At 36.1% G+C, this 13,772-nt stretch overlaps 1 protein-coding gene across 7 annotated transcripts in view; it reads right to left on the bottom strand.

Annotated features, from left to right (window-relative positions):
• Positions 1–13,772, bottom strand: part of NUCB2 (nucleobindin 2) — a 45,714-nt gene that overhangs the window by 15,328 nt on the left and 16,614 nt on the right. For all 7 annotated transcript variants that reach the window (XM_021685809.1, XM_021685810.1, XM_021685814.2 and 4 more), the window contains 3 exons: positions 4,636–4,779; positions 3,947–4,054; positions 130–256 (listed from right to left, as the gene is read on the bottom strand). In XM_021685809.1, coding sequence (XP_021541484.1) covers positions 130–256; positions 3,947–4,054; positions 4,636–4,779 — 379 coding nt within the window. The remainder of the gene's footprint in view (positions 1–129; positions 257–3,946; positions 4,055–4,635; positions 4,780–13,772) is intronic.

The following is a 13,772-nucleotide window of genomic DNA, read 5'->3' on the forward strand; positions in this document are numbered from 1 at the left end:
AAAAAAAAATTAAGAGAACGCAAATCAATGCTAACATTAAATTTTGACTAGAAGAACATGGTATGTGCCAATATAAGCTGACCTCAACAACCAAATACTGAAACTTTCCTACTTTTTTTTAGCACTTACCTTGAAGGGAATCCAATTTAGCTTTAATTAGCATTCTTAACCTTGCCACTTCTTGCCTTTTCAGTTCATCAAGTTTTGTCCTCACGTGGTGACTTACTAAATCCAGTTCTTTGCTTAGCCTCCCACTCTGTTAAAATTAACAAGTTAGTTTTATTTATTACATTCCATTTTTAGACCAGACACAATATATTAAAATTAGGGTTATGATGAAGTAGTGATAAATACTTTTGACTAATTTAGATAAATTTGGCATTACAAAAAGCACTTCTTTCAGAAGATACTCAGTTTCTAACTCTAAAGTCAAGATGTGTAAAAACCATATATTATGTAAAGAGTCCAAATGTCCTTCAAGTGATCAATGGATGAAGAAGATACGTATAGATATACAATGGCATATCAGCCAGCCATAAAAAAGAATGAACTCTTGCCATTTGCAATGACCTGGATGGAGCTAGAGAGTATTATACTGAGCGAAATTAGTCAGAGAAAGACAAATACCACAAGATTTCACTCATATGTGGAATTTAAGAAACAAAACAGATAAATGGGGGGGGGGGGGGGGAGGGAAGAGAGGCAAACCAAAAACACTCTTAACTATAGAAAACACACTGAGGGTTACTGGAAGGGAGGTGGGCAGGGGGGGGGATGGGTTAAACAGGTGGTGGGTATTAAGGAGGGCACTTGTGATGAGCACTGGGTGTTGTATGTAAGTGATGAATCACAAAATTCTACACCTGAAATTAATATTACACTGCATGTTAACTGGAATTTAAAGAAAAATTTGGAGAAAGAAAATAAAAACCATATAATTGAAAGCATAATTAAAGCACAAAGAAGAAACTCAAAAAGTAACTTGAATTGTAAAATGGCACAGCTGCTTTGAAAAACAATCTGGCAGTTCCTCAAAAAGTTAAACACAGAATTACCATATGACCCAGCAATTCCATTCTTAGGTATATACCTAAAGAATTGAAACATATGTTCACATAAAAACTTGTACCTGAATTTTCATAGCAGCATTATTCATACCAGTATAAAAAGTAGAAATAACCAAATGTCCATCAACTGATGAGCTGATAACCAAAATATGGAATATCCATAAAGTGGGATATTGTTCAGTCATAAAAAGAAATGAATGTATTAATATAAGCTACAATACAATGAACCTTGAAAAACATTATGCTCAAAGAAACCAGACACAAAAGGCCACATATTGTATAATTCCATTTATGGAGAATGTCCAAAATAGGCAAATCCATAGAGATAGAAAGTAGATCAATGATTGCCAAGGGATAAGAAGAGGGGGGGGGAGTGATGGCTTAATGGGTACAGGGTTTCTTTTGGGGGGAAATGATATTGTTTAAAAGTAGATAGTGATAAATAAAATCTTAAAAAAAAAGGGGGGGGGGCACCTGGGTGGCTCAGTCAGTTAAGCGACTGCCTTCGGCTTGGGTCATGATCTCAGGGTCCTGGGATCAAGCCCCGCATCGGGCTCCCCACTCCGCGGGAAGCCTGCTTCTCCCTCTCCCACTCCCCCTGCTTGTGTTCCCTTTCTTGCTGTCTCTCTCTCTCTCTGTCAAATAAATACATAAAATCTTTACAAAAAAAAAAAAGTAGATAGTGATGATGGTCACATGTAGATATACTACTGAATTATATGCTTTAAAGGGGCAAGTTTTAAGGTATGTGAATTACATTTCAATAAAGTAATTTTAAAAAATAACTTGGCCACCTTAAGCTTTAGTAGTTACATATATAAATAACTTTTCAAAATTCATCTTTTTTAGGTTGTCTCCTTTGATTACTTTTCTCATAGATGAGTACTTAGATAAATGTTCCAAAATTTAAGAAACAAAATAGCTAGTAGCTTACTTTCTCTTATTTATAAATGCATTTGCAATCACAAACTGCAAATCTAACTAGCAATCAGGCAGACAGACCTTTTAGGACTGAGTCAACGGGGCTCACTGAGGAAGGCAAAGAAAAGAAACCCCCTACAAGGGAGACGAAGAAAGAATGTTCAGAGGTAAGAAGGCGAACTAGGAGAATTTGCTATTATAGAAGCAAAAAGAGTGATATACTCAAGGAGAGAGTAGTCATCATTATTACATACAACAATGATTCTCAAAGTGTGGTCCCCAAGTAGAAGCATTAGCACCAACTAGGAACTTTAGAAATGCAAGTTCTGACTTACTGAATCACAAAGTCTATAGGTAGGGCACAGGAATCTGTGTTTCAACAAGCCCTAAAATCTGAGAACCACTAAGATAATAAAAAGGAGTCCAGTAAGAACAGGAATAAATAGTATTCACTGGATTTGGCAATTAAGAAGTCACTGACATCCTTCATGAAAGTATATTCAGTAGCGTGATGTGGGCAAAGCCATAATCTTTCCAGTCAGCAATATTTGGGAAGTCAAGAAATGCAGTATGATTCCCCTTTCAAAACACTTGGCTGAGGGGCACCTGGGTGGCTCAGTCTGTTAAGCAGCTGCCTTCAGACGCTTCTGCTCAGGTTATGATCCCAGGGACCTGGGATGGAACCCCACATCAGGCTCCCTGCTCAGCTGGGAGCCTGCTTCTCCCCTCCCTCTCCCTCTGCCTGCCGCTCCCCCTGCTTATGCTCTCTCCCTCTCTCTCTGTCAAAATAAATAAATAAAATCTTTAAAAAAAAAAAATAAAAACCTGATCAAAATATTTGGCTGAAAAGGAAAGGACAAATTTTAAATTTTTTCTCCCAGTTTTATTAAGCTAAGAGTCTTTGTGGAGCTATTTATAATGATTCCATTGGCTTGAGTTTTAGTGTCTATTTTTTTTTTTTTTTAAGATTTTATTCACTCATTTGACAGAGAGACACAGCGAGAGAGGGAACACAAGCAGGGGGAATGGGAGAGGGAGAAGCAGGCTTCCCGTGGAGCAGGGAGCCCGATGCGGGGCTCGATCCCAGGACCCTGGGATCATGACCTGAGCCCAAGGCAGACACTTAACGACTGAGCCACCCAGGCACCCCTTTAGTGTCTATTTTAATTCTTGTATCTTTTTCGTTGAATAACTGTTTAACTTATTACATTTTGTCTCCCCCTGCCCCAAAAGGGAATAGGATTGACTGTGAAAGGCAGACAGTTATAAAAGTATTCCCATACCAAACCAGGATTATCTCTCTATTGTACTTCCTATTATCTACCTTTTCTGTTACCCACAAATAATGTTCTTTTTTTAAAAAAAGATTTATTTATTCCAGAGAAAGAGAGAGAGAGAACAGGGAAGGGGCAGAGAGAGAGGGAGAGAGAGAATCTCAAGCAGACTCCACACTGACCGTGGAGCCCAACGCATGGCTCAATTTCATGACCCTGAGATCTTGACCTGAGCCAAAACCAAGAGTTGGACATTTAACCCACTGAGCCACCCAGGCATCTTGCCACAAATAATGTTCTTAATCCTAACTTAAGTAGATAAGAGACACTGAAAGTTCTACATTAAATATTATTCTGCCCAGGAAATTAGATCAAATTAGTTCTTCAAAGGAAACATAAGATTACTCTCAAGATAATTCAGGGAAATTATTGGCATGATGCTCTTACCTCTATCAGGAAAAATGACTTCCCACCTTTCCCCACTGCTGAACTATGTGTCTCCACTAGGCATCTCCAAAATATATTATATCCCCATCATATATTCATTCTAATAAACCTTTTCTAGATATTATTTATTCAGAATAAATAAGAGCTTGGAAAGAGTCTCATCTTTGTATTCCCAGTACTTAACTCAGTGTCTGGGATGTTCTAACGTTTGTTAAATAATTATTTAATTACATTTACCTTTATTTCCTCTATGTCTGCTTTCTGGAGCTTTTCTCTGAAATGATTATCTGTTTCCAGCACATCAATCACTTGCTTAAGATATTCGTCATAATAAAGTCCAGTATCCTTCAAATTAAGAAATAAACAATAACGTTTCTGAAAGTTTTTCTTCCCTGCATCTAAAGATCTCAATCCTAAAAAAAAATTTTTTTAATTAAAAAAAAAATAGACTAGCAAAACGGCATTGAGACGTATCTACTTTGATAGCTGGGACAAAGTTAAAAAGCTGTATTTCTCAAATGAAGAATTTTATGTCAGAACCAATATAATGTTTTATTGTTACATAAAGGTACATATTCTATATGGCTTAGACAATGAGGACTTAACCAATAATATTAGTTGGTTGATTTTGCTCCACTGTCACCTGTCTCTCCTCATTGCTGTATCTCCTTTGAATATAATACAATGTTTTCTTGGCTAGTGAGCTCTCCACTGGAAATGTATTACGATTAATTCTCCTGTGCATTATTTAATATATGAACTACATTAAATAAACACTGTCTAATACTAAACAACATATGTTTATCCAATATTCTTTTACTGCTATTTCCGAAATAGTTCCTAAATGTACAATTTTATAGGTAATAAATATTAGCAACATTTGTTTAAAATTCTTCCTACAAGGTTATCTTTATCATTTCACTTACTGGTGGTTCTATCTTTGCGCTGTCCACAGGTTGAATATTTTTTACTTTTGTCTTGTCTATGTCTATAGGCACAGCTTCAAGAGCAGTAAGTAGACAGGAAACCAAGAGAAAACAATATTGTAGTAAGATGGTCCTCCACCTCATCTGAAATAAAGGTATAATTATGGTAAGGTCTTGAAAAGATGTCTTCAAACTATATATACATGCATTCCCAATGCCATGTTAATAATATATCCAATTTCAAGAAATTTAATACAACAAAATAGTTCTAAAAAGAGGTTTAAAATAGACTATAGCTTATCAAAATAATGCTTAAAACAGATGACTAAAGAAAATCAGGGGAGAAATGCTTTTCAACTAAAATTAAAAAGAAAAGGAAACAAATTTTAAAATTTAAACAGCTTATAGTGTAAGAAAACATTTAGTTAATTATATATATATATATATATTTTTTTTAAGATTTTATTTATTTGACAGAGAGAGAGAGACAGCGAGAGAGGGAATACAAGCAGGGGGAGTGGGAGAAGGAGAAGCAGGCTTCCCGCCGAGCAGGGAGCCCGATGCAGGGCTCGATCCCAGGACCCTGGGATCATGACCTGAGCCGAAGGCAGACGCTTAACGACTGAGCCACCCAGGTGCCCCAACATTTAGTTAATTATAAAAGCTTCAAATAAAAATGATAATAAGGGTCTCAGAATCTTAAAAAATTAATAGCCCAAATTTTAGAAAAGGAGAAGGAAAAACTATATTTTTTCAATTAAAATACTAGGAAGGCAAAATTTTTTCTAGATATATTTAATTTAGCTTCAACCTAATTTTGAAAGTAAGTTGCTCCATAAATATAAGTTGATTAAAAGAGACAACTAGATAAAATATTCTCTTAGCCTTATAAACATCATTTTATCATAGCCAGTAGTTGTTTGCTAAAATTCTTTTTGGTCAATAATTTTTCAAATAAATAGGTCAATAAAATATCAAGCTTGAAACAAGAGAGGAGCAAGTATTGTTATTTCCACAATATTATTCAGATTTTGTTTATTCCACTCCATACGGATCTTTAGTAGCTCTGGAGGACCTACTACAAGAATTAGAATGAGTAAAAATCTCATATTTAATTGATTTTACACATACAGACTCATGTTAGGGTCCAAGTCAAGAATATTGGTCTGACCAGCAGTGTGGCATATGCATTATTCAACTCAGAATCTCCCAAACGTAGCTGACTATGGACTTTTCTTAAGTCATGTTTTTATCCATAGAACACAATTTGGAAAAGCGTATACTGCCTCATTTTTGTCACAAACCCAGGTAGTAGATAGGGCAGTGACTTGTTTTACAGATGAAGAAAATTTTAATTAAAACAATTTACTCACAGAGCACGGTCTTGCATTACAAAATCACTAGAACTCACATTTTAGTGCTATTTCTAATATCTCAAATTTTTTAGCATCTCTATTGAGATATAACTCACATGCCATAAAATTCACCCAGTTAAGGTACAGGGTTTGTCTATTCCATAAAGATGCTACTCAAAGTTTAGTTCTCAAACCTGAAGGATCAAATCACCTGGGAGCTTGATTCTCAGGCTGCACCCAAGACCTCTGAAATCAGAATCTCTGGGGTGACGTCCAGAATCTGTTTTAAGAAACTTTCCAGGTAAACACACTATGGGTTGCTGGAGGGGAGGGGGGTGGAGGGATGGGGTAACTGGGTGCTGGACATTAAGGAGGGCATGTGATGTAATGAGCACTGGGTGTTATATAAGACTGATGAATCACTGACCTCTACCTCTGAAACCAATAATACATGTTAGTTAATTGAATTTAAATTTAAAAAATGGAAGGAAGGAAGGAAGGAAGGAAAGAAGAGAGAAAGCTTTCCAGGTAATTCCTACATACATATGCTCAAGCCCAAGATTCATCCTCCTCTAGGATACTTTAACATGATCACTGTGAGTAAATGTTTTTCAGGATGAAATGTTTGGGAGATGATGGCTCAATGAAGCTAAATAAAGTTTTCATCATTGCAAGACTTTCAGAACTTGTGATGGGCTATTATGCATTATGAATCTTTAATAGAAGGATGATTTGTTTCTCCACAGAAATTTTTCTCCTCTTCCCACAATTATTTTTTTATGACAACCGAAGTTTCTCATTCATGCTTCATGACCATTACAGGTGTATCTTTTATTTTTGATTTTCGTTTTTTGAAAGATAATTTACATACCACAAAACTTACTCTCTGAAATTGTACAATTCAGAGGATAATAGTATATTCACAAGACTGTGCAATTATCACCACCATCTAATTTTTTAGAACATTTTCATCACTCCAAAAAGAACCCCGTACCCATTAACAGTCCTCCCCATTCCCTCATTCTCACAACTAATCCACTTTCAGTCTGTATAGATTTGCCTATTGTGGACATTTCATATATATGGACTCATATAACATGTAGCCTTTTGTATCTGGCTTTTTTCATTTAGCACTGTATTTTCAAGGTCCAATCATGTTGTGACATGAATCAGTATTTCATTCTTTTGTATAGCTTTTGTATACATCACAATTTGTTTATCAATTCATCAGCTGATGGACACTTGGGTTGTTTCTACTTTTTTGGCTAGTTTGAATAATGCTACTATGAACATTTGTGTTCAAGTTATTGTGTTACCATGTTTTCAATTCTTTCAGTTACATACCAAGGAGTGGAATTGCTGGGTCAATTTGGTGACTCCATGTTTAAGTTTTTGAGGAACTGCCAAACTATTTTCCATAGCACCATTTTACATTCCCACCAGCAATATATGAGGCTTCCAATCTCTCCACATCCTCAGCAACATGTGTTATTGTCTTTTTTATTATAGCCAACCTACTAGGTGTGAAGTGGTGTCTCATTTTGATTTTGATTTGCATTCATTGGCTAATAATGTGAGGCATCTTTGCATGTATTTATTAGCTATATCTTTACCTTTTTAAAATAATTATCATTGAGTTAGTTGTTTTTTTTTTAAAAACTCTAAATTGAAACTTTTGTTACCTTTGCAAGTCCTGTGGGTCCCTGCAAATAGGCTGACCAAATGACCATTAAAAAGGATAATAGTTTCAAGTGCAATCATGGCCCAAAAGCCCAAATTATGACTTAACTGCTCAAGTCAACTTCGATGTTTTCTACACAATTTCTAAAGTTTGAGTCTCCATGGTTCCTAACATGGTACACATGTAGTTGGAAAATGAATAAGTGCTAACATTATTTGAATAGTCTTTATATAAATGTGCACGCAGAAAGTCAGCTGAGTGATATACCTCTATAACTTCATTTTGCAGACCTCCTCAGGAACTGTGACTAGCCCTGGATATGGTCAACCCAGAGTTTAGAAGAATCTTTCACATAGACTCCTCCCCTCCACCCACAGTACCTCCACTATCCTATTCTCTCCTTCTACCACATAACACACACACACAGGGCAATTAATAAGCAGTTCTGTCTCCACAATTGGCAGCTGTCACATATTTTGAAATATGCTCTTTTTTTTTTTTAAATAGTGTCCATCTTTACTCCAATATACAATAGAAGCCTGAGATTAGTAAAAGTAAATTTTCGTTAAATTGAATCTTGGAAGTGGAATCCCTTTTGCAATTTGTCTCTTCTCACACTGTTCTGCTAGGTTTCCCATAAATGAGAAGGAAAGAAAAGAAAGGAATATGTTTGTACATATGAATGTGTGTATGTGTGTGCGCACACACACACATCTCAGCATCTCAAAATGACTAAGTAACAAAAATTGTCTCTGGGTATCTACTCTAAAGCTTTAACTGAATTTATGGTTCATTAACTTTTAATTGGGACCTTTTTTAAAAAGGTAAAGATATAGCTAATAAATACATGCAAAGACTTATTATAAATAACAATAGAAACCATCAGTTGAGTGTTTACTATATACCAAGCAGTATGCTAATTTTTTTTATATTAAGTAATTAATTCTTACAATGACTCTGTGAAATAAATATTATTATTGCCATTTTAAAGTACAGGAAACTGAGAGGTGTCAGTTAAAAAACCTGATCTGGGGGGTGCCTGAGTGGCTCAGTCGTTAAGCATCTGCCTTCGGCTCAGGTCATGATCCCACTGTCCTGGGATCGAGCCCCACATCAGGCTCCCTGCTCAGCAGGAAGCCTGCTTCTCCCTCTCCCACTCCCCCTGCTTGGGTTCCTCTCTCGCTGTGTCTCTCTTTGTCAAATAAATAAATAAAATCTTTAAAAACAAAACAAAACAAAACAAAAAACCTGATCTGGGTCACACAGGAGTAAGTCACATAGCCAAAAGTTTGGGCCTGGGAATGACTGACACCCAAGCCTAGGACTGTTTTTAAGCAGTGGTTCTCAAAGTGTGATCCCTGGGCCAGTAGCAGCAACGTCAGCTGGGAGTTAGTTAGAAATGCAAAATATCAAGGCTTCCTCCAGACTTCTAAATTGGAGACTCAGGGAGGGAGGGGCATAATCTGTTTTAACAAACCCTGTAGGTGATTGTAAAGCTTGCTAACATTTGGAAACAGACTGCCTCCCTTTGCTCTATTATTCATGAACCTCCTCTGCAAAGAGAGACAAAGAGAATGCTTATCTGAAGAGTAAATTTAGATCCTCAAGGAACAGAGAAATGGGTGTTACATCTAAGAAGAGTAAGGCAAAATTAAATTTAGGTCTATATTCTAATTCCAGCTGCATCACTCACTTGCTATGAGATCATAGGTCAGTCAATTAACTTTCCCCGCTTGTTTCCTTATTTTTAAAAATAACGGATTTTTTTTTTAAGGGGAATTTAACTAGACCTCAATATTCTTTAAGCTCTTAAATTCTATTACCAGGTTTTTTTCTTTTTGTTATAAAGATCTTTTTCTGTTACATCATCGGAAATGATGGGGCACCTGGGTGGCTCAGTCGGTTAAGCATCTGCCTCCGGCTCAGGTCATGATCTCAGGGTCCTGGGATGGAGACTGGAGTCAGGCTCCCTGCTCAGCGGGGAGCCTGCTTGTCCCTCTCTCTCTCTGCCCCTTCCACTCCCCACCCACCCCTCCTGCTCTCTTGCGCTGTCTCATGAGCGCTCTCGCTCTCTCAAATAAAATCTTAAAAAAAAAGAAATGCTAATAAAATTGCTTGCACTCACACCAATTGTATGAAATGATTAAGTTATATGGTTTATAAGTCCTTTAAACTAAATATTGCATATTCAGCCAGTTTAAAATCATATCGGTAGAGCAAGTAGAAGATCTGGGCGCTGGGATACAAAGAATACAAAAATTAACTACCAAAGAAACTTTCTATCTACATACAATAAAAATGAGGTAAAGCCAGAAACATTTCACTTTTGGATACCAGGTGCCCTCTGATCAAACTTACACCCTTGCTACTGGAGGAGAAAGTTCCTCCTTGATTTCAGGTTTAGAGATTGCCAGACTTATATTTCATTCAAGCTGGATTTTTTTTTACTTTTGCAGGAAGGAAATAATGACTTGTGGACTGCCATTTCAAAACCAAAAGCAGTTTCAATTTTTGATAATTTTCGAGGACAAAAGACTGAGAGTTTGAGGAGAAACTTATTTGCTTTCAAATCAAATACAACATAACTGATTAAAAACAAATATAACCAGATGCAAAACAATGCATATTATGATTCTATTTATATCTAATGTCCAGAATAAGCAAATCCATAGAGAAAGAAAGTAGATTAGGGGTGGTTGAGGACTGGGGGGGGGGGGGGGGGGGGGGGGGGGAGAGGGAGAAATGACTGCTAATGGGCATGGCTTTCCTTTTTGGGGTAATAAAAATGTTCTAAAATTAGACAATAGTGATAGTTGTACAACCTTGTCAATGTACGAAGAATTGTACACTTTAAAAGTGTGAATTTTATGACACATGAATCAAATTTCAATTTTTAAAACAGTAATGAAAAACAGCAAAAAATCTGAGCTTATAAAAAATGTGAACATAAGAAAAAGAACAAATACAATTTATAAACCATCATTAACCTATGGAAGTATCGAAGTATAAACTAGCCATTCACTTTTCATAATTATCCAATTTTTATATTCTTTTTTTTTTAAGTGGGCATGGAACCCAATGTGGGGCTTTAACTCATGACCCTGAAATCAAAACCTGAGCTGAGATCAAGAGTCAGACACTTAACCAACTGAGCCACCCAGGCGCCCCTCCAATATTTATAGTCTTAATAATTTTTGTCTGCTTAGACTATCATTACTAGAAAGTAAAAATCTCGCTGTATGATTTTGGATTTATCTGTTTTCCTTATAATCCTGTCAATTCTATTGAGAATTTTGAGGCTATGTTACTAAATGTACACAAATTTAAGATTTTCTAGCTTTTGGTAGATTTACTCTTTTATACATTTGAGTCACCTTTATGCACTTTGCCTTAAGGTCTACTCTATTTGATAGTAATATAGCTAAATAGTTTTCTTTTTTTGAATTTCAAATTAAGCTCTATTTTTTCAGCTTAACATTCTTATTTTTGTTTTTTTTTAACTTAAATTCAATTAACCTATAGTATATTATTAGTTTCAGAGGTAGAGTTCAGCAATTCATCAATCTTATATAATACTCAGCACTCACTACATCACATTTTCTTTTGATTAGTGTATGGAGATACACACACTTTTTAATCTAGCCTAATGATCTCTGTCTTCTTTTTTTTTTTTTTTTTTAAAGATTTTACTTATTTATTTGAGAGAGAGAGAATGAGAGAGAGCACATGAGAGGGGGGAGGGTCAGAGGGAGAAGCAGACTCCCTGCCGAGCAGGGACTCGATCCAGGGACTCCAGGATCATGACCTGAGCCGAAGGCAGTCGCTTAACCAACTGAGCCACCCAGGCGCCCTGATCTCTGTCTTCTAACTGGAGTATTTTCTCTGTTTATATTTAATCAAATAATGTATTTAAGCAATTCCAAAATGCACAATTTCCTGAGTTTAACATCTCAGAAATCAAAGAGCGCTTTTCTAATGGAATATTAAAATTATGATTCACCAAGTGGCACCAGCAACATTATCTTTACTGTCTGTGCATGAAACTTATCATAGCTATTCTTACTCCCATTTCTTAGGATTGAGTTTTTCCATTGTTGGTGCCTCATAAATTAATCGCCATTTTTAAAGGTCTTCGAAAATAATTATGATTTGGCATGGAAATAGAGTTATTGCATAAACACAGAAATGAAGCAGCTGATATTAGTGAAGCAAATATTTGATACTAAAGGAATAACAGCAACTTAAGCCTTCTTGTAAAGAACAACTAAATGCTTTACCTGACTTTAGACAGGAAGACACCACAAGTAGACAAAACTGTTATACTTTGTTACTGAGATGCAGTAAGGTTACCCTTGAGTAGCCAAACAATGCAAATGAAGATAGTAGAAACTAACAATGCCGCCAAGAATTTTTTTTAATTATATGGAATATGAGGCTGATTTGATGGATTCATGCATGGCTAAGACAAATATCAATTTGTCAGAAACTTGCTATGAATACTGAACAGAAGCTGCATGACTTCCATGAAATTTGAGGAAAAAACAAAGCTGAGTCAGTCTATAGAAAATGCTGACAAACCCGATGCTCTTTTATATACCTGAAAATGGTATACCAATGCTAAAGGCGCTAACAAAACTGATATCCTAAAAACGGGTTAGAGAGTAGCATATGTAACACTATGTGTAACCTAGTGTTATAACTGTAACACTATGCATGGACACCTATGGCCGAAAGTCGCTGCCATATTAAATTTTAAACTACAAAATAATTTCCCAAAAAATGCTATTGTATGCATAAAAGGGTGGGAGAGGGGTGATGGCTGAGCTAAAGGAAGGCTGGCTAAATCGGGTTTGAATGTCCAAGAGCCCTCCATAACCTGCTAAGCATATTAGTCTGGCTCTTGATACATTGTGAGGCCATGCATCTAATTATTTAAAGAACAGAATGCCTGAAAAGTAACACAACCTGATGTTATTCCTGATGCCATGTCTAGACCACCGCAATCCTCAGTGATTCAGTCAACAAACCACTGAAGAACGGGTGGAGGAAAGAAGATATATCTGAAAACTTTCCTTTGTCACCTTTAAGAAGCACTGGTATCAAAGCTTGCAAAGTGTCAGAGGCTTAGAAGAAATTCCAGGCAAAGGGGCTTGAAGAATTTCCCAGAAGAAAATCACCCTCAGTCTCCATAGCAGAAAGAACAATGTGCAGAAAAACAGACGTTGACAAGTGTGAATCAAGAAAGTGTTTCAGGGCGCCTGGGTGGCTCAGTTGGTTGGGCGACTGCCTTCGGCTCAGGTCATGATCCTGGAGTCCCGGGATCGAGTCCCGCATCGGGCTCCCTGCTCAGTGGGGAGTCTGCTTCTCCCTCTGACCCTCCCCCCTCTCATGTGCTCTCTCTCATTCTCTCTCTCTCTCAAATAAATAAATAAAATCTTTAAAAAAAAAAAAGAAAGTGTTTCAAAAGAATCAGACTATGAATATGCAAAAGCCTTAAGAATACTTTAACCAATTTCATTATGTATGCCCAAAGTGATATGAGAAAAATCTCTATGTCTATGTGAATCTAAAAAATGCACTTTCATAAACATAAAATGAAGTTGTGACAGAGCATAGTGTCACAGTTTAATTGCCAGTATTTTTTTCTATATGATATGTATTGATGTGTCTTAATATCAGTGAAGTCTTAGAGTCAATGAGATAGCCTATCTTGGGTTTTAAATCTACCATCTTCTTTCAGATTTTCTATTTATTCTGCCTCTTTAATATTTATTTCCTATTTCTTCCCTTTTTGTTTGTTTGTTTTTTATTAGTGGAGGATTTAAAAAATACTTTTTTCCTTCTGATACTTTCTAATCGTTTAGTATTTATTCCAAAAGTAATTAAGACAACTAACTGAAGTCTCTGAAGTCTAAAGCGAATTAAAACATTTACTTCTTTTTAAAAAAAATTTTTTTTAATCCAGTATAATTAACATACCATGTTATATTAGTTTCAGGAGTAGAATATAGTGATTCAACAATTCTATGTATTACTCAGTGCTCATCATGGTAAATGTACTTTTAATCCTTTTTACTTATTTCACTCATCTCCCCACCCAC

This window comes from Neomonachus schauinslandi, chromosome 11 (genome assembly GCF_002201575.2).
Source record: "Neomonachus schauinslandi chromosome 11, ASM220157v2, whole genome shotgun sequence".
NCBI classification, from domain to species: Eukaryota; Metazoa; Chordata; class Mammalia; order Carnivora; family Phocidae; genus Neomonachus; species Neomonachus schauinslandi.